Here is a 20,945-nt window from a genome sequence, read left to right as displayed (position 1 = left end):
TTTTTTTTTTTTTCAACGTTTATTTATGTTTGGGACAGAGAGAGACAGAGCATGAACGGGGGAGGGGCAGAGAGAGAGGGAGACACAGAATCGGAAACAGGCTCCAGGCTCTGAGCCATCAGCCCAGAGCCCGACGCGGGGCTCGAACCCACGGACCGCGAGATCGTGACCTGGCTGAAGTCGGATGCTTAACCGACTGCGCCACCCAGGCGCCCCTTAAATTTTTTTTTTTTAATGTTTATTTTTGAGAAAGGGAGAGACACAGCACGAATGGGGGAGGGGCAGAGAGAGCCACCCACACACATACTGAAATTGAAGCAGGCTCCAGGCTCCAAGCTGTCCACTCGGGGCCGGATGCGGGGCTTGAACTCACGAACCTTGAGATCATGACCTGAACCAAAGTCAGACGCTTAGCCAACTGAGCCACCCAGGCACCCTGTGACATCTAGTTTAAAGCAGTTATCTCCAAATTCTTTGATTGTTTAACTTTCATAGTGAGAAAAAGCCCTGTATGCTCCATATATGTATGTTAATTTTGTACACACACATTAAAATACTATACGCGTTATAGGGACGCCTGGGTCCTACAGGGACGCCGGGCTCTGTGCTGACGGCGTGGAGCCTGCTTGGGATTCTCCAACTCCTCTTCTTCTCTCTGCCCCTCCCCTGTGCATGCTCTCTCTGGCTCTCAAAATAAATAAACTTTAAAAGACACATAAAATGTTACATGCATTATCAAATAGACATACATTTTAAAATATGAACTAAGTAAATCAAAGAAAATTAGAGTAGCTTTTCCTCCACAGGAGCAGACTGTCTTGCATGCCCACCGGAGGGTCCATTGCAGCCTGCTCCTGCAGACTGCCACGCTAGAGAAGGCTTCCACCTCAAATCACAGGCTCTTCTGAAACTATTAAGTTCTAGATGTTCCATCCAGGCAACAGCACGTGAGCATAGTATTGTTTCACGCCCTCGGGGGAGGGCATCGATGTCTTGAAGTGAATTCACGGACCCCTAACGCAGCCCCTGGTTTGCACCTCGGGCATCTGGACTCTGGACTCAAGGCTGTGTCTCAACCCCCCGGAGCTTCTCTGGGAATTTGAGTTCTTCCTGATAGATGAGGTTGTTACCCGGGATGATCTCGAGGCTCCTACCCGCCCTGCACTCCTGTGATGCCAATGCGGAGCCTCCCCAGATCCTCTCCTGAGAACACGAGCGGGCAGCGCTGCTCACCCTGGGTCCTGGGGGCTCGCTGGATGTTGCAGCCCCTCCCCCCAGCCGGCTCTCCCAGCAGGGGGAGGGGCAGAGGGGCTTTTGTCTGTAGCAGGACAGGAGGGGCCCCGTGAACCCGCAGTCGGTCAAGTCAGGGCTGCAGAAAGGCAGACGCTAGCCCTTGCAAGCCAGCCCGGAATGCTAGCCTTGCAGCCGGGCCGCTGCCTGGAAGGGGCCGCCGGTCTCCTCCCTGTTGCCGCGGAGCCCACCCTGTTGTGTGAGGCACTGGTGCACCCCCAGCCGGCCCCTCGTAGGTGCAGTAACTATGCTATTTGGGATTGGAGGAATTCTCCCTCGTGGTGTCCTTTTGTCACCAAACTTTCTAGACCTTTCCAGCCAATACACAGCAGCAGTTCTCACAGGTGGGAGAACATGGCCACAAAGACAGACATGTATTATTTGAAAAAAAACAAACAAATAGAGCCTTTTGGATGTCGCTTAATGAAAATCGTCAAGTGTGGATTTCTGGTGATGTTCTTCCCAATTGCCAACGCAGACCTCAAGCAGAAGCGGGGTGTTTACCCAGTATGCGTGGCCCACTCAAGGGGCTTAAATAACATCCATATCGACTTAACACCTGCAAGAAGAGAGATGGGCCAAAGAGATTGGCCCAGCTACCCTGTCCCACTGCTCTGCAACAAACTGGCTGCAAAAACAAAAAAGAAAGCAAGTTCTTTTTTTAAAAAAAAGCATTTTCTTTTAATTTCTGTACTTATTTTGAGATAGAGAGCACGAGTGGGGGAGGGGCAGAGAGAGGCGGGGGGAGAGAGAGAGAGAATCCCAAGCAGGCTCCACGCTGTCAGCACAGAGCCCCACGCAGGGCCTGAACTCACGGACCGTGAGATCGTGACCCCAGGTGAAACCAAGAGGCAGACGCTCAATCGACTGAGCCGCCCAGGCGCCCCAAGAAGGCAAGCTCTTATAGGTCAACCTGCGGTGTCAACAGATGAATAGTAAGAACTTAACGACAACGCTGAGGCCTTCCATTTCCCCAGTGACGCTGACCTGCAGAATTGTATTACTACTCCCACGGATTTTATCAGCTGGGGAATTTTTCGAAAACTGTTGAGATCTAGCACTGTCACTGCTTTGCTCTTGAGAAACATGTAAAGCCTCAAGCAAAAAGAAAGAATCAAGCTGATGCCATATCTGCAGAGGTCTGTAGCACATGGGGATAAAAAAAAAGAGGATGACAACGAAGTGTTTGTCTCATTTGCATTTTATGTGGAGAAATCTTTTTTTTTTTTTAACATTTATTTATTTTTGAGAGAGAGAGAGAGAAAGAGAGCACAAGCAGGGGAGAAGGAGAGAGAGAGAGAGAGAGAGACACAGAATCCGAAGCAGGCTCCAGGCTCTGAGCTGTTAGCACAGATTCCGGAGCGGGGCTTGAACTCATGAACCGCGAGATCATGACCTGAGCCGAAGTCGGCCGCTTAACCGACTGAGCCATGCAGGCACCCCTGGGGGGAAATCTTTTAGTGGAAAATGTATTATCCCCTTATGCGAAGTAACCTCAGCTCAGACGAGTTGTCTTGGTGGTGAAACCAGTGTGTGTCAGATTTACTCAGGGAACTTGTTTTCAGTGCAGACTTTGGGACACCTTCCACCACTGTTTCCCCCCAAGAGAGAAATTCTGGTTCAGGAGATCTCAGGGGGGACAAAGAAACCTGTGTTTTGATAGACGAGTTACCCAGTGATAAAGCCCTCCTCTCACACATGCCTTGAAACAAAACTTGGCCTAATTTACATGACTTCCGAGGCAATGGTGGTCCAGGGCCTGGTTACCGGTGCTCTCAGATGGCCGTATCCAAGGTCGTGGGTTGTTAGCCTGAGACACTTGGAATCTGCACATCTGTGCTCCATTTGTATGCTATAACATGTGGGGAGGGATTATGCCTCGGGTATGCGGTCTCTTCAAACCCACCCTTTCAAGGGCAATGGGCCATTAGGGCCAAGAATTTTCTAGCTCTCGCTGGACCCACTCAGCTCAGTGTTTATTGGCCGTGCTCGGTTCCCTGCCCCCACCAACTATTAACTCAGAAGCTCCCCTTGCAGTGGAATTAGGAAAGAGCAGACATTCACCCATACAGACGGTCCCTATCAGTCCGAGGAAAAACAACAGAAGTTTCCTTTCTTCCCTCTCTGAAAAGCCTTGTCCCTTAGAATTGAATTCATAGGGATTCCTACCCGAGCGATAAAGGGTAAACTGTGAACAAAGGCTTTACCTGAGACAGAGGCTTCACCATCAGAAAGCACAGCAGCTACCATGGTAAGAAGGGCCATCCTGGATCACACCGTGGGACCATTCTTCCCTGTCTCCCCTGTGGTGCCACAAACAAGTGCTTTTTGGGAGAATGTAGCCTCCACCACGATCTCCAGGAAGTAGGAATCTTCCACGAACCTCCCACGAATCTCCCAGTGCAGATTCTCACCTGCGCGGAGTGATCCAAATATTTTGGGGAACGATTGACATTTTTAGCCGGTTTATGTAACGAGTCACCGTCAGCAAATTCAAGATCATCTAAGTTAAGACCCTCTTTCTTCCTCTCTCTGACAGGTTCGAGATTGAAGTTGAACCTCTGTTTGCCAGCATCGCCCTCTACGATGTTAAAGAAAGGAAAAAGGTAAGGAAGGAACAACCCATCCCTGAGGGCACACTTAACTGCTCGTGATTTTTCGGGTTCATGTTTTCAGATGTCACTTCTATGCAACAAAAACATATCAGATCTGAAAGCAGATGACCTTTGGTACGTCCAGTGGTACTGGGAATGCTGGTCGTTTATGTTCTCTGAAGAATCTTAAAGGGAGAGCCTGTTGGAAGTGGTGGCCTGTTTGAGATCGAGAGAGAAAAGAAATAGCAGCATATGGGATGACCAATGAAACAAGGCAATTTAAATTCTTTTTTTTTTTTTTAATTTTTTTTTTTTCCCAACGTTTATTTTATTTTATTTTTGGGACAGAGAGAGACAGAGCATGAACGGGGGAGGGGCAGAGAGAGAGGGAGACACAGAATCGGAAGCGGGCTCTAGGCTCTGAGTTGTCAGCACAGAGCCCGACGTGCGGCTCGAACTCACAAACTGTGAGATGGTGATCCAAGCCGAAGTCGGACGCTTAACTGATCGAGCCCCCCAAGTGCCCCTTTTCTCCTCCTTCTTGACTGTAAAGTAACCGAGGGCAGAGACGGCGTCTTTCCCTTCTTGGCTGCAGTGCCTAGCACATCACTGGTATTCAGAAGATAAGGATGAGTTGATAAAAAATGTAAGTGTTTCAAGGAACACTTCTCAAACAGCTCCAGAATATCTAGAAATTGTGACAGGGGCGCCTGGGTGGCGCAGTCGGTTAAGTGTCCGACTTCAGCCAGGTCACGATCTCGCGGTCCGTGAGTTCGAGCCCCGCGTCGGGCTCTGGGCTGATGGCTCAGAGCCTGGAGCCTGTTTCCGATTCTGTGTATCCCTCTCTCTCTGCCCCTCCCCCGTTCATGCTCTGTCTCTCTCTGTCCCAAAAATAAATAAACGTTGAAAAAAAAAATTTTTTTTTAAAATTAAAAAAAAAAAAAAAAAAAAAAGAAATTGTGACAAAATGTGAATCAGATTTTCCACCAACCCCTAGAGACGTCTGTGATGACCCTCGTTTTGCAACATTTCTTTGTGGGGTTTTACTCTTCGAACCTACTTAGACCATGAGAACAACAGGTGGGACTCATTTTTTGCCTTGTTCCTTGTTGACAGATCTCGGAAAATTTTCACTGTGACCTGAACTCTGACCAGTTCAAAGGATTTCTGCGTGCTCACACGCCCTCTGTTGCCCCGTCGAGTCAGGCGAGATCTGCCGTGTTTTCCGTCACCTATCCGTCCTCCGACATCTACCTAGTCGTCAAGGTAGTTAAACACAATCTCGTTTGTACGTCGGGCATTCGGATGCTTCGTTGTTGTGTTATTCCCAGAGCACGTTGGAGATGTCAGAACGTATCCACTTGTTCTCTGTGCGATTCGCTGTCTGCTTTTCAACTTGCCCCTTTTTCCCTTCCAGGCAAATTCTGTGTGGGATACTAGAGCAACTATGGGTTTGGAAGGCCCACGGTCTCGATTTTGAACCCTGGCTTTGAAGCCTTATCGCTATAGGACTTGGGGTAATTACCCAAACCTTGCTGAGACTTGGTGTCCTTATGTGTAAAGTGGGGATGATAATCCTGCCCTCCGTGGGCGGTTGTGATTGCGGAACAAAGCCTGGAACATTACAGGCCCCCTTCCTCCTGGCCCAGCTCTTCCTCCTATGCTTGGCTGTTCAGCTCCGGGAGGCTGCTGTGGTGGAAATCCAGATAGACTTTCCTGACTCCGTTCATGTCCTTTTAGACACCTGTAGTTAAATGTTCCCAAGTCCAGGCTCTGACAATTTAAGGTGTGAGCTATACTTTCTATATTTTACCCTCCCTTTTGAGCACCATGTGACAGACTGCGTATGTGCAGTGGGACTCGAAATCTGCGGGACACTTCCAAGTACAAGGACCTTTTGTTCTCAGCGGTACTCTTTTTTCTGATGTGAGAAAACCGGAGACTTCGTCTACACACCCAAGTGCCTGGTTAGAGGTTAACAACTGGATATTTCACTTACCTTAAGCCAAATATTTAGTCTTACTGACTGTTTACCCCAAAACTGCAAAAAAAAAAAAAAAAAAACCCAAAAAACCCAAGATTCAGGTGTTCTGATTTCATGTACACCCAGAGTTCTGGGTTTGGAACTTTTTCTAGTTAACACAGTGTCTTACCTCCATAATCGCATTGATTCCCCCCATGACCCCATGAGAGTAGCATATCGATTCCAAAGAATTTAAGTGACATGGAGGTCAGCTAACAAGTGGCAGATGTCTCGGTGTGTGAGCTGCCTTTTCACCCTTCTACACAGACTCTGAAACGTTACTATTGCTTGAAGAGGATCTGTTTAAGCTTTTAGGAAGCATTAAAGTTAAAATCCTATTGCTAAGAAGACACATCTGTTGTTGTCAGACTTCACATGTATCCATTTTCCTGCAATATTATTACTTAGACATGTTGGAAGATTAGCTTCGAACCCACCCTGTCACCCCTGTAGTTAAAGTTTTCTCAGCCTGGGAAACCAAAGACACTAGTCCCATAGAGCCAGATTTTGCTTCAGGCTCTCTTTCTTAGCGGATGACTTTATTTTGGTAAATCCATCATAGCCTGCTAAGTATCAGCAGCTACCTATAGGTTACTATTAACTTGCTGAATAGATTCCAAAATTTTCAAATGTACAAATGCATTCATTTGGCCGTAACGAGCATTCTGTCAATTGTCTGGATACAGAGAAGACGTTTAAAGCTCAGTAAGACAGGCCCTGGTTTGCTTCTGGCTTCTTTTCGAAACTTTACTGTAATGGCATCATTGCTGTTTCTTTCTGTCTAAATACATAGCAAATGGTGTGTAACATTTAGCAGGCAGATGCCATGCAATAAAGAGGAGCTCTTTCTTATTTTTATTCCCAGGCCGAACACCAGATTCTTTTCATTTCATTTTATTTTTTGCATTTTTTAATGTTTATTTTTGAGGTCGGGGGAGGGCCAGAGGGAGAGGGAGACACAGAATCGGAAGCAGGCTCCAGGCTCTGAGCTGTCAGCACAGAGCCCGATGCAGGTGTCGAACCCACGAACTGTGAGAACTGAGCCGAAGTCAGAAGCTCAACCAACTGAGCCCCCCAGGTGCCCTGAACATCCAATTCTTAACTGTATTTTAGGTAGCGTTTCCTGGCTTAGTATTGCATATACCGTTGCTTTGAAAGATTATCCAGGCTTAAAGGTTGTGTTTCTCAGTTGAGGGATGGAGAATGAGGATGAGATTTACAACTTTCAGTATAAACATGGAAGGTGTGGTACCAGCCCCTCTTGATCTGACGAAAATTCCCTGGTAATTCTAACGCACCCCTTTCCCCTGCCTGCCTTGGTTGTAAGGACACATGTGTTTGTTTTACACATAAACATGACGGGCCATACCGTGGACCCTATCATAGCAGCTGCAGCACTTGTCACAAAGTACCTGGCATTACCCTGTCCACCCCAGGGAAGGGAACAGTACCTGCTGGTCTGGTCAGATCTGGAGTCTCCCACTTTCAGATTCCGGAGACCCCTCTCCTGTGGTCTATACGTGACTGATACACTATACACGACTAATGCTTGAAGCATTCCCATTGTTGCTGCAGGGTCCTAATAAAAAGGTTCTCCATCTGTGTTCAGATTTCATGTCAAAGACCACATTTTTAGCCACTGACTGCATGGGATAACCAACTTCTTCCAGTTTTTTCCATAAGCTCCCCACTGTGAGCTTCAGTAGAAGAGGGGCCAAGCGTATCTTGTTCACCACCTATCTCCCCAGCAGCTACCACCCCGAAGGTGCTCAGCCAGTGGTTTTTGAATGAATGAATGAATGAGTGAATGATTGCTGACTAGCAGTGATACTGGTCAGACTCTAGCTCAAGAGTTGTGGTGTGTGTGCTCAGCCTGGGGCAGCTGGGGGGAATCAGCCTTTGTGAGAAGTGAGAGACTTCCGGTGTGTGGTTTCCCTCAGACGGAGAGATGCCCAATGAACAGCTCCACACCACTTTCTCTGAACGCCACGAAACACCCTCCATCGCTAGGGTATTCCTGGTTTCAATACTACTGGCAGTGCCCCTCAAGAATGTGTGCCTGTAAGTGATGAATCGCGGGAATCGACTCCTGAAGCCAAGACTCCACTGTATATGCCGAACGTTAGCTAATGTGACAATGAATTGTGAAAACAAACCAACAAAAAAGAATCTGTGCCCGATGGAATACGTTAACCCAGATTTCTTCTTTTTTTTTTTTTTTTTTAAATTTAAACTTAAGTTAGTTAACGTATAGCGCAATATTGGTTTCAGGAGTAGAACTCTGTGATTCCTCAGTCACCTACTTACAATACCCAGTGCTCAACCCAGCAAGTGCTGGCCTTAATCCCCATCCCCCATCTAGCCCAGCGCCCCACCCACCTCCCCTCCAGCAACTCTGTCTGTTCCCTGTCATTAAGAGTCCCAAATTTTTTTTGAAGCAGCATCTCAACTGATGTCTAATCTCAACACAGGCTAATGGGATCAACTCCACTCGTTTTTCTCTTCAGGCTTCAGGTTTAGCTGCATTTTCTTGGAGCAGAGGGGTGGGAAATTTCAGATTGCCCCTTTCCTTTCTCCTAAAGAGGATGGCCGCATTTATGGCCAGTCAGATCGTTTACCTGAAGCAAAATGGAAGAAGATATTCGACAGTGGTGACATTAATTCATATTCCCAGCCAGTTAGCAAAGTGAAAAGCTGTACCATCCACTGTTTCCCCCCCCCCCCCCATGTCTGTTAAATCCAGAGAAGCGGCCCTAATAGGAAATACAAGGGAGACAATTACAGATAATTTATTCTCTTCATTTATTCATTTTGTGGAAGGTTTTAGTCCCCAACCTGACTTTTACAGAGGCCATATCTCTTTTTTACATTGTAAGCAATAATAAAGAAAATGAGTTTTTCCCTTCTTACATATGTCTCATGGGTTCTGTTTTATAAAATAACTTTTATTGCATTTTTTTATTGTAGGCATAATACACGTTTATGGTTTAAAAATAGAAAATACACATAAGCAATGGGAAGAAAATAAAAACAGCACATAATCTCAGCATACAAAGATAACTACTGTTAACATTTGCTGTGTATCTACAATCATCCTTTTAATATACCTTTATGATTTTTTTTTTTACACAACTATGTGGTACTCTTCATGCCAGTTTTTTTCACACTAATTTTTTTAGATCAAAAAACATGTAACACGAACATCCTCCCTGTCATCACATATTGTCACAAAATATCGTTTTGATGGTTGCCCCGATGCCAATGTATGGATTAATTCATGAGTTTTGTTTTAATATTTTTGTTGGTAGATTGAAAAAGTCCTTCAGCAGGGAGAGATTGGAGACTGCGCAGAACCCTACATGGTTATCAAAGAAAGCGATGGTGGAAAGGTATGATGTTGGGGTATTACTAAATGGTGACATTTTAGAATAAGCAGACATTTTCCCCAAGTTCCACAAAATAGTTAGGTCTATCATATGTCCCCATAAGAGACATTACTAAATCGTGTCTTTAAAAAGAACGAAGAGAAACTGGTCATTGATGATAACTTTTTAAAGAAATAAATTCTTGAATTCAACAAATGATGACATATCCACCAGCATCTAAGAAAAGTTGGCTAGGACAAAGCCACATCCTGTTGTGTTGGCTCCAAGGCTCTGACCCAGGTTGCGAAGGCCACAGAGACCTCACGAAACTGAACCATGCCTGAGCTCTACTGGACTTTCTCAATGGTAGCAGCCAGTTTCCAAATATCCTTTCTGGTGTGGATATTTAGAAATAGGCTGAGACTTCTGTACATCATAAAATCACGTAGAAAACATAGGTACTGAGCTTGTGAAAAGGACATCCTTTCTCAGCAACCATTTGCAAAAGTTTCCAATGTGACTTTTAAAACATGGCCTTTCTGGAATACTACTTGGCTTAATCAGTGTCCTGCTACGGACTTACAAATCTCAAATAAGATTTATTGAACTCAAGACATTTATTTTTTAAAACTTACCTTCTATTCTGAACTTAGAAAGAACAGCTTGGAAGTGTGGTCAACCTAATAAGGAAGTCGTTAGCAACCTTTATACATTTTTCTGGAGCTTCCCAAGGCAACTTTTAAAAAACAGGCTCTCTTGAAAGCTTGGTAGATAATATGTAAAATTTTTCATTCCAAAATTTCGTCGTGCAAATCCAAGTCCTGTGGCTAGCCCCTAAAAGAGTCACTTGCTGTTTAGCTTGTATAACAAGCCTTAGACAATGACTTCTTTTTCTTCTTCTTCTTCTTTTCTTTTTTACTTGAAGGTATATTTATAATTAAATATTGATTTTCTTTAAACTCTTCCATTTCAAATCTGCATTTTCTTATCAGCTAGACTTCTAGGATGAGTTTTATCTTTTTCCTGCCTATTCACTCTTTTTAATCAGTTGGGTAGAGATTTTGGAGATGGCTGTCCTATTCATAGCAAAGACCATTGATTTCTTGCTGGCACCATATAGTTTGTCTCTGCTTGTCCCTTTCTGCTTTCTTCTAGAGTAAAGAAAAGATTGAAAAACTGAAACTTCAGGCTGAATCCTTCTGCCAGCGTTTGGGGAAATACCGGATGCCTTTTGCCTGGGCTCCCATAAGCTTAACAAGTTTCTTCAATGTCTCCACCCTGGACAGGGAGGTAACCGATGTGGAGTCCATGGTTGGTAAGATTTTCAACTGCAGTGGGAAAGGGGGGTTGTTCCAGGGTACTAACTCTGAGGTCAGCTGCTTATTAGTGGGGGCTTGGGGTGCAGTAAGGTGTGAAGAATGGGAAGGAAGAGGAAGATAAATAGGATGAAACACTGTTGTGACTGACTTACAAATGCTTGAGCGGCCAGTGGTCCCCAAAGCAACTATTGTGAACATTCGTGGAGCTGAAATACACTCTTATAGTAAGATGTTTGGTTGGACTTTTCTGGATGCTCTGACACTTTAAAAAGTTAATTTTCTGTAGCCACCTCCATTTCAAAGTAAAATTTTTGAATTAACAAAGTGTAGTAACTGTCTACAGTGGGTTCAACAATGCCACCGTGGTTGGCTCGTCAGCGTAAGAAAAGCCACACTCAGATAGGGCTTCTGAAAGTAAAACTCAGGTTTCTCAGTAAAATTTCCAGTCCCTTCAAGTTTGGTGGTGGTGTCTTTTTGTGTTTTGGGTTGGTTTTGCCACGTGCAGTGAAAGAGATGCCAAGAGAATATTTAGTGACTGTTCCAATTTTTTTTACCCTACTTCTCCTTTTCATCGCCTCACCCTTGGTCTGAGTCATTAATTTCCTGAACAGGTTGGGTATGGAAATGTTCAAGAGGGTTCAGGGTTTTCAGGTCAACCCACCCCACCTGTGGGGGAGTGTCTGTTGTCCTCAGTGTCTGTATGTCCAGCAAATATTTAAGGCTGTGCACTTTTCTCCTGCATTCCTAAGCCCTGACATTTCTGAAATGCTGCCTGTAACGGGGGACTGGAGGAAAAGGCACTTTGTTATTGCTGCCGCTGTTCTGGATTATTGTTGCGTAACTGCCAGTCAGAACTGCTGGGTTATTTCTGATTTACCAATAGCAAACCTCACTTTAGTGAATCCTGACCTTCACACCACAGGGTGTGTGTGTGTGTGTGTGTGTGTGTGTGTGTGTGTGTGTGTGTGTGTTTAATGCCAACTTCTATGTAGATCCAGGTAGACTTACCTGAAAAAATGATGCATAGACTTTAGAGGGCACCGTGAAGTAGGTGATTCAGGCATAGGGTTTGCTGAGTCCTCAGTAATCTCCAGGTCAAGGATAAATTAACCTAACGTCAGAGGCTGCTTCCTAAGAAGCAATTGGGAGGTGTGGTCTATTATTCCGGGGCAGTGTGGCAAATGCAGGCGGGCAGTGGAGGCACGAAGCGCCTCACAGCATCACAGCAAGAATTAAGGGTACGAGAATATTCAAAGAGGGGGTGTGTTAACATTAGCGTTCCCAACAATTTGACCATTCACAACAGAACCCCTTAATTTTGCATTACAGAAGCAACAAGATCCCCCTAAATCACAAACAGGGATAACACATAACTAGGCAGAGTACCAGGGTCCAGAGCCGAGGTGTGGGCGTGACTCAGGGTTCTACTCCCTGTTAGGTCAGCCAGGGAGCCCGGCTCCACTGCCCGGGGCTCACAGGGAGTGCGGAAGAAAGCCCAGATTCAGAACGTACACGGGCCAACCCTAGCATGTTTGGGTCACAGTCCCAAATGCATTCAGGGGCATTCGAGTACATGGCTCTCCCAACGGAGGGCGAGTGTAAAAATAAAACAAAAGCAAACACTGTTGGCTCAATAACGCTCATCTGCAGACCCAGCCCTGGCCGCAGTTTGGCCCCTGCAGGGAGGCCGACCCTGAGCTCCACATGGGAGGGGACCGCGGCTGCTCGTGGCTTCTCCACTCAGGTCACAGGAGGACTAGGGACCCCAACCGGGGGACTGAGAAAAGTAAGGCCAGTGGAGGGAAATTTTCATTCAAAACAGCGATGGTCATGTTCGGTGTTCTGGCATAGTGACTTTGAACATCTCTTTTATGTACATTGAGACTAAGGTAACATTGTACGTCAACTACACTTCAATAATACCTTCTTGGGGTGCCTGAGTGACTCAGTCGGTTAAGCGTCCAACTCTGGCTCAGGTCATGATCTCATGGTTCATGAGTTCAAGCCCCGTGTCAGGCTCTATGCTGACAGCTCAGAGCTTGGAGCCTGCTTCTGCTTCTGTGTCTCCCTCTCTTGCTGCCCCTCCCCTCCCCCTCCCCCACATTCTCTCTCTCTCAAAAATAAATAAACATTAAAAAAAATTTTTTTAATACATTCTTAAAAACCTGTCTTTTACATGATAAAGTTAATGACTTCTGTGTATTCAAACAGAAAGGCATATGCTTTCGAATGATGATTGTTTTCCTTACAGGGAGAAGTTCTGTGGGGGAGCGGAGAACTTTGTCCCAATCTAGAAGGCTTTCTGAAAGAACCCTCTCCTTGGAGGAAAATGGGGTCGGATCCAACTTCAAGGCCACCCCCATGACCATTAACAGCTTTTTCAAGCAGGTATCTCTTCACGTGACAGTGTGTCTGGATTTCTCCCCGCGATGGCCTGGGTGTTGGAGCCTAAAGGGGGAGGTATAGGTAATGATTAGGGGAGCATGTTAGTTAACCTCGTCAAACCTCAGTTTCGTTACCTGCAGAACAGGAAGGGCGGTGCTTGTTTCTTGGGGCAGTTGGGAGTGTTTGATGACACGAGGTGTGTAAAGCTCTTCACACGGTGACCGGGATACAGCAAGTGGTGGCTCATTTGATTGACGGAAGGATTCATTCCCACTAATGCAAACTCTCCTATTTGAATTCTCATGGTCAGTTCATCTCTGAGGCTATGAAAACTCTCTGGTGGAAACATCCCTTTCCCCCTTGGTCTTGGGGTTTCCTGGCCCAGCTGTTGTCCCTCTTGCTCCTGTTCCATGCGCAGGCTTTCCACGTTTCTGCCATATTTGTTTGCTCATAGAGGGGTGACCATTGCAGATAGTGCTTTTTATTAGCTCAATAGACATTGAGGTCATGTAAAAACCACAGGATCTCTTAGAGTAATCAACTTCAAAGAGACAGAAAGTAGAACGACGGCTGCCAGAAGCTGGAGGAGGAGAGGAATGGAGAGTTGTTGTTTAATAGACACAGAAACCTTCGGTTTTGGAAGATGAAGGAATTCTGGAGATTGGTTGCCCAACACCGTAAATGTACTAACGCTAATAACTGTCCACTAAAAAATGGTCAAGATGGTAAGGTTCATATTATGTGCATTTGTTTCTGTTTGGGATATCCGCCTTCCCATTGTATTGCTTTGGTTGGGGTGGGGGCCAGAGTATCTAACTGACATTTCTCATCTGTACCTGGGAATAAGACCCACCTGCCTACTTTCCCGAGCCTTTGGATTAGAGCTCTTGCCCTTGAATCCTTGAATCCTTAGCAGAATACCTGTCTCATGTAGGCACCTGGAGAGTAGTATCGACACTTAGTCTTCTTAATCAAGACACATGTGAAGAAAATGAGGCTAGGAAGAAGATGGAAAGATGCTTTCTCTATCTTCAAATCTTTGGAGAAAGAAGGAACCTTACTCTGTATTGTTCCAGAGAATAAGGCACGCATGAGTGGATTTAAGTTACTGGGAGAGAAACCTTTGGCCTGGATTTCTAATGGTCACACAGACTTCCTAAGAAGGTAGTAGAAGGATTGTTGAGAGGCTGGGAACAATAGGTCGGGAGTAGTAGAGAAAGAAATTTTTTTTTTTCCCCCTTGTAAAAGGTGTCTTTATTTTATTACACTCCTCTTTCATTCAGTCATCTGATCTAATTGCAGATTTATGATCAGTCTTTGGTTTCTTGTCCATAAACTGTCCCTAGAAGGAATTTTTTTAATGTTTATTTTTGAGAGAGAGAGAGAGAGAGAGAGAGAGAGAGAGAGAGAGAATGAGGGGGCGGGGAGGAGCAGAGAGAGAGAGGGAGACACAGAATCGGAAGCAGGCTCCATGCTCTGAGCTGGCAGCACAGAGCCTGATGCAGAGTTCGAACTCAGGAACCACGAGATCATGACCTGAGCTGAAGTCAGACGCTGAACGAACTAAGCCATCCAGGCGCCCCAGAAGCAAATTTTTAACTGTCTGTCTTAGCCTGTGACAGACCAAATGGACAAATCAATCTGCAGAATGGCATCATTTATCCAACACTACACCCAGAAGCACTCTTCTGAGCCCTGTTAATATTGAGTACACTCCTGTATTCCTCCCAAGTAATCCTTTGAGGTAGGATCTATTATTATCCCATTTTACCAACAAAGAAACAAGCCCAGAGAATGCAAAGTCAGGGTATAAAAGAACCAAATAAGGTAATTGATAAGGCATATCAAATTGAAGTGCTTAAATCTCTACCCTGATAACAACGAATGCACCTTCTTTTAAACTTTGCACAGAGCTTTATTTTATTTTATTTTATTTTATTATTTGTTTATTTTTTTCATGGTAAGCGCACTCCTTAATCCCCATCACCTACTTCACCCCTCCTCCCACCCCTCTCCCCTCTGGTAACCATCAGTTTGTTCTCTAGAGTTAAGAGTTTGTGTCTAGGTTTTCCTCTCTCTTTTTTCCCCCTGTTTTCATTTGTTTCATTTCTTAAATTCCATGTGAATGAAATTGTGTGATATTTCTCTTTCTCTGACTGACTTTGCTTAGCATTGTTCTCTCTGACTCCATCCATGTTGTTGCAAATGGCAAGATTTCATTCTGTTTCATGGCTGCGTAATATTCCATTGTATATATATACCACATCTTCTTTATCCATTCATCTTTTGATCCACATCTTCTGATGTGCATTTCCCTGATGATGAGTGATGTTGAGCATCTTTTCATGTGTCTGTTGGCCATCTGCATGTCTTCTTCAGAGAAATGCCTGTTCATGTCTTCTGCCCATTTTTAAATTGGGTTAGTTGTTTCTTGGGTATTGAGTTGTGTAAGTTCTTTATATATTTTGGATACTAACCCTTTATCAGATATGTCATTTGGAAAGATCTTCTCCCATTCAGTATAGCTTGCCTTATAGTTTTGTTGATTGTTTCCTTCATCGTGCAGAAGCTTTTTATTTTAATATAGTCCTAAGAGTTTGCTTTTATTTCCATAGCCTCAGGAAACATTATCTAGAAAAATGTTGCTATGGCCAGTGTCAGTGAAATTACTACCTGTGCTTTCTTCGGGGATTTTTATGGTTTCAAGTCTCACATTTAGGTCTTTAATTTTAGTTTGCTTTTGTGTATGGTGTAAGAAAGTGGCCCAGTTTCATTCTTTTGCATTTAGCTGTCCAGTTTTCCCAACACCATTTGTTGAAGGGACTGTCTCTTTCCCATTGTATATTCATTCCTCCTTTGTTGAAGATGTATTGACCATAGAATTGTGGGTTTATTTCTGGGTTTTCTGGGTTTCTATTCTATTCCATTGCTATATGGGTCTGAGAAGGAATATTTCACAAGAGGTTGAACTAAATTATTTCAGCATTGGCTGCAACCCTAATTTCTATGAAAGTGTGTTAGAATAAAACTTAAAGATCAAAATCTTCCTGGAAATCGTTGGCCCCTACCCAGGAGCCCATGGTGCATTCTTGCTAACCCTAACTTCTCTTTTTGCAGGAGGGGGATCGCCTTAGTGATGAAGACTTATTCAAGTTTTTGGCTGACTACAAAAGATCTTCCTCCTTACAGAGAAGAGTCAAGTCAATTCCAGGTATGGATGGCTTGTCTTTTCCTCTCTAGCTTTGCCAGAGCCATTTATGAGTAGACACATTACTTGTCCGATGCTACAGTTTATAAAATAATGTTTGCTAAATGAGATGTCGGATTTTTCCATAGGAGTTCAGAGTCTGACTTGGTCTACTTTTTTTGAAAATCTGTTTCTATTTCTATTTCTGTTTCTACTTCTACTTCTCTTTCTATTTCTATTTTTACTTCTATTTCAGGAACATCATGCTCTAGATCTGGTGTCTCGGATAATCAGATAATTGAACAGAGGAGCCTCTTTATCAAATAAAATATTGTACGGAACTCGTAGTTTAAAAAGAAAAGTGAAAGTGAGCTGCCTTGGTAGAAGATGAGAGCATCTTCCTTATTAGCAATTTGATAGTTCCAGCACTTCTGCAGCACCCTGGGGTACCAGGGAACCCAGTTTGAAAACCACCAGTAGTCACGTGTGTGTGTGTGTGTGTGTGCTATTATAGTGTGGTAGCTTTGAAAGGAAGTTTATTTATTTATTTTTTGTTTTAATTTTTTTTTTTTCAACGTTTATTTATTTTTGGGACAGAGAGAGACAGAGCATGAACGGGGGAGGGGCAGAGAGAGAGGGAGACACAGAATCGGAAACAGGCTCCAGGCTCCGAGCCATCAGCCCAGAGCCTGACACGGGGCTCGAACTCACGGACCGCGAGATTGTGACCTGGCCGAAGTCGGACGCTTAACCGACTGCGCCACCCAGGCGCCCCGAAAGGAAGTTTAAAGATCCATTTCTACTCCTTGTACAATTTCTTGCTTTTTAATTTCTAGAAACTGAATCTCAAAAGTGGTCATCGCATGATCTTTCTCCAACTATCAGAAATTAGCTGAGAATTCCAAAATTCTTACACTCCCACAACTTATCCCTTTTTTTTTTTTAAATAAAAGAAATATAGTATAACAGTCTTTCTTGACTCCCGTGGAACATGACAGCGTCTTGACTGAAACAGTTCTGTTTTCCCTCTGTAGGCTTGCTCAGACTGGAAATTTCTCCAGCTCCAGAGATCATCAACTGCTGTCTGACTCCTGAAATGCTACCAGTGAAACCTTTTCCTGAAAACCGGACGCGTCCCCACAAAGAGATTTTGGAATTTCCAATCCGGGAAGTCTATGTCCCCCATACTGTGTACAGGTAAGAAACTAAGGCTCGTGGAAAACCTTGGAACCCACATGTAGAGTTTTGTTTGGAGAATGCGCTCATTATCCTTCAACTGATCTTCTCAACTTCCTTAAGTTTGGGGGAAAATGAAATAGGATGCTTACATAACTACGGATAATTGTGAGATCAGTTTCTAAAAATGGTTTATCTAATTTTAACAACGTGTTACATCATAGTTGGAATTTGGGATTACAGTGGACATATTCCTTCCAGAAAGGAAATAATCCTGCTAGTCATTACCTTGGTATTTTATACATACAGAAGGACATAATAGGGAGACCAGTGTGACCAAAAATGTTCTCATTGTCTGAAAGAAAGCTTTTTAGCTCAAGACCAGCTCTGTCCAGTAACATTTATAGCAGTGATAGAAGTCTTCATTACGTGTGCTCCCCGATACAATAGCCACTAACCACGTGTGGCTCTTCGGCATTTGAATTGGGGTGTGTGCAATGGAAGAATTGAAATTTTGATTTTATTTAACTTTTATTAATTTCACTTTAAGTTCAAATGGTTGCAAGTGGCTGATGGCTACCATATTGGACGTCACGGAACTAGATGGTAAAAACCTAACAAGTTAGGCTGCCTCGGTTTCTTAGAGTGCCTTCTCAGGGGGCTGGGGTGGGGAAGCTTGTCAACACACGTCTTCCAAAGCCATTGCTGCTCATATCTATTCGTTTTTATCTTGAGAAAAAAACTTAAATGCAGGGAAAAATGTTAGAACAGGTGCCTTTCCTCTACCGTCTAGAAATGACATTTGTTGTTTCTTGTATTTTATATACATACACATGTACATTCTTACTGGTTATATTGAAGCCTCCTTTATCCCCAGCCTCAAGTCCCAGACTTCTACCTTGCCTCCCAAATGCAGTTGTTAACCATGAACTTGGATGGGTTCTTTCCTCTATTTTCTCTGGTTTGAGACACACACCCGTATACATACATGTATTTGTGAACCCTGAATGATATTATTCTTATATTCATTTTAAATGTACCTAAATAGCTTTATACTCTATGTTACCCTATACTTTCATACAGCAGTATGAGTTTTCTTTATTATTGTGGATTCATGAATTTTATTGATGTGGTGGGTTGCACTCCATTACAATCATTATCCTGTATAGTTACTCAGTTTGTCACACATATCATCAAGGGGAAGTCCTTAACAGCTTGTGTTTTAGAAATATTAATATAGATTCATATAGCATTTATTTTTTAACGTCTATTGATTTTGAGAGAGTGTGCATGCACCTGCATGAGTGGGGAAGGGGCAGAGAGAGAATTAGAGACAGAATCCCAAGCAGGTTTTATATTGTCAGTGCAGAGCCCCATGTGGGGCTCGATCCCATGAACTGCCAGATCATGACCTGAGCTGAAATCAGGAATCAGAAGCTTAACCGACTGAGCCACCCAGGTGCCCCTATGTAGCATTTAGTCATTCTTTCTAACTGCTGTATAGTATTCCTTTGTGTGAAGATGCCATATTTTACTTATCCATTTCCTGTTTTTCTATTAATAGATATTTCTGGGGTTTTATTTTCCAATTTGGGACTCTTACAAACCCTATGCAAGGTGAGAATTTTTGTGTTTGTCTCTCTGGGCAGATGTGTGAAAGTGTCCCTAAGCAACATCCCTTAAAGTGAAATTACTGGGTCACCAGTGATACACATTTTCAGCTTTTCTCATACTGCCCCTTGTTTCCAAAACTGTACCAGCGCGCAATCCTTCCAGCAGGACAAGTGAGCTGATTCCCCAGACCCTCATGCATATTTGCCAGTATGACATGTGTGTATGTGGGACTGAAACGCAAAGAATTTCAAAACTCACCCAATTCCCACCCCCACCCTCACATTTCTCGATGCGCAAAATTGAGACCCAGAGAAGGTGAGTGATTCATTGAGGCCGAAAATTACAGAAAGGAATATAAACAAGCATCTGGTCAGTTTGAAATGAGTCTCTTCATGGGGTGCCTAGTGGCTTAGTCGGTTAAGCATCTGACTTCAGCTCAGGTCATGATCTCACGGTTCGTGAGTTCGAGCCCCGCATCAGGCTCTGTGCTGACAGCTCAGAGCCTGGAGCCTGCCTCCAATTCTGTGTCTCCCCCGCTCTCTGCCCCTCCCCTGCTCACACTCTGTCTCTCAAAAATGAATAAACATGAAAAAAAAAATGAGCCTCTTCCTTTCAGTACCAGTAAAGTCCACGCGGTCATTTCTCTACCTCATCCTTTCTAAAGCAGCTCTCCGTGGTCTTTTCTCATTCCCTAAATACAAACCCAGCCCCAGTCCCTCTCCTTAGATAAGTATTTCTGGGATAGTGGTTTCAGCTCCCCACTCCCTAGGGGGAGATGAAGGCATGAAAATGTTTGCTTGTGGAGACTGTGTTTGTATCTTTTTAGAAACTTTATCCTACCTTTGGAAAAGGAAGTACTTGTGGCGGAATAAACTTGCATCAAATGAATTCTTAGTCAGCTCGTCCTCAGCACTTAATCACCCAGGGGAGGCATTTACAACTCCTTCTACTCCTTGCTGCAAACATGCTGCCTTAATGACATCACAGCGGGACTCAGAATGCATTAGTGCACCTGATGATTCAAGGGATGGAGGGGTACTAACCAGGACAAGTCTGGACAGATTTCTCTGAACCCGACTTGGCATCAGGAGAAACGGACCCGCAGGTGCGCAGTGAAGGCGCGCCAAGGCCAGCCCATTAGAAACCAGGTCTCTCGTTTTCCTTCAACGCCTTCTCTTGGCTCCTAGGCCGCCATACTTTCTAGCTTGTCTGAGGAAGGAGCGTTACAATGAACTTGGCTCAGAACCTCTTAGTGGGGAAACATCAAGGAATTTGGAGAGCTTCTTGTCCAAATCTTTAGAGTGGTTTCAGTTAGGTTGGTCATAGCAGCAACCCAGCCCTGGACGAATCTTTTCCCTTCCTGTATCTCCCTCCCATTTCACAAAATAGAAATGGAAGCCTCAGGTTAGGTCTCAACAGTGGGTCAGATCAGTGAGCAGACTGTTGGCCTTTGCTGACCCACTCTTCTCATTTCTGTCAAAATCCGCACCCCCCCCCACCCCCACCTTTTGTTGCTTCTCATCTCCTTTTACCTCCGGAAACTCACAACCTTGTGGCTTTTCTATCCCCTTCCCCTCTGGTCAAAGTGTCCCTAAGCAAGGATCTCTAAACCTGTTTACAGTATGGGATCAACAGTGGGTTTGTCCTAAACCCTTATCTCTCCTGAGAGTCTTACCATGTAACAGGGACAGCAGTTTTTCTTTTCGGAAAGTTTTCCTTTGACTTAGTGGGATTCTGGATACCATCCTAAGGGTTTGGCATTGGGGAACTCGCCCTATTGACATTGCTGTTTCCAGGTCTCTGATCCTGGTCACGGCTGCATCCATCTACCAAAATCAAACAAATGAAGATTAAAATTTCCAGAGCCGGTAAATTCAGGCACAATGCTTTGTTTTACGGAGGGTTGACCTCATGACTTTGAAATTATGGCTTCGCTTGTCAAAGTTCGATCTACCTGGATCTTGGGGAGAGTGTGTCTTGTGGGTCAGGCAG

General features: G+C 44.3%; 1 protein-coding gene across 7 annotated transcripts in view; it reads left to right on the top strand.

The window, feature by feature from the left end:
• Positions 1–20,945, top strand: part of DOCK8 (dedicator of cytokinesis 8) — a 229,527-nt gene that overhangs the window by 92,176 nt on the left and 116,406 nt on the right. For all 7 annotated transcript variants that reach the window (XM_045469434.1, XM_045469433.1, XM_045469432.1 and 4 more), the window contains 7 exons: positions 3,830–3,896; positions 5,001–5,150; positions 9,216–9,296; positions 10,428–10,587; positions 12,843–12,979; positions 16,094–16,187; positions 17,198–17,360. In XM_045469434.1, coding sequence (XP_045325390.1) covers positions 3,830–3,896; positions 5,001–5,150; positions 9,216–9,296; positions 10,428–10,587; positions 12,843–12,979; positions 16,094–16,187; positions 17,198–17,360 — 852 coding nt within the window. The remainder of the gene's footprint in view (positions 1–3,829; positions 3,897–5,000; positions 5,151–9,215; positions 9,297–10,427; positions 10,588–12,842; positions 12,980–16,093; positions 16,188–17,197; positions 17,361–20,945) is intronic.

Source organism: Leopardus geoffroyi, chromosome D4 (genome assembly GCF_018350155.1).
Source record: "Leopardus geoffroyi isolate Oge1 chromosome D4, O.geoffroyi_Oge1_pat1.0, whole genome shotgun sequence".
In the NCBI taxonomy this organism is placed as follows: domain Eukaryota; kingdom Metazoa; phylum Chordata; class Mammalia; order Carnivora; family Felidae; genus Leopardus; species Leopardus geoffroyi.
Note: the sequence above shows the minus strand (reverse complement) of the source record. Positions and strands in the feature narration are given on the sequence as shown.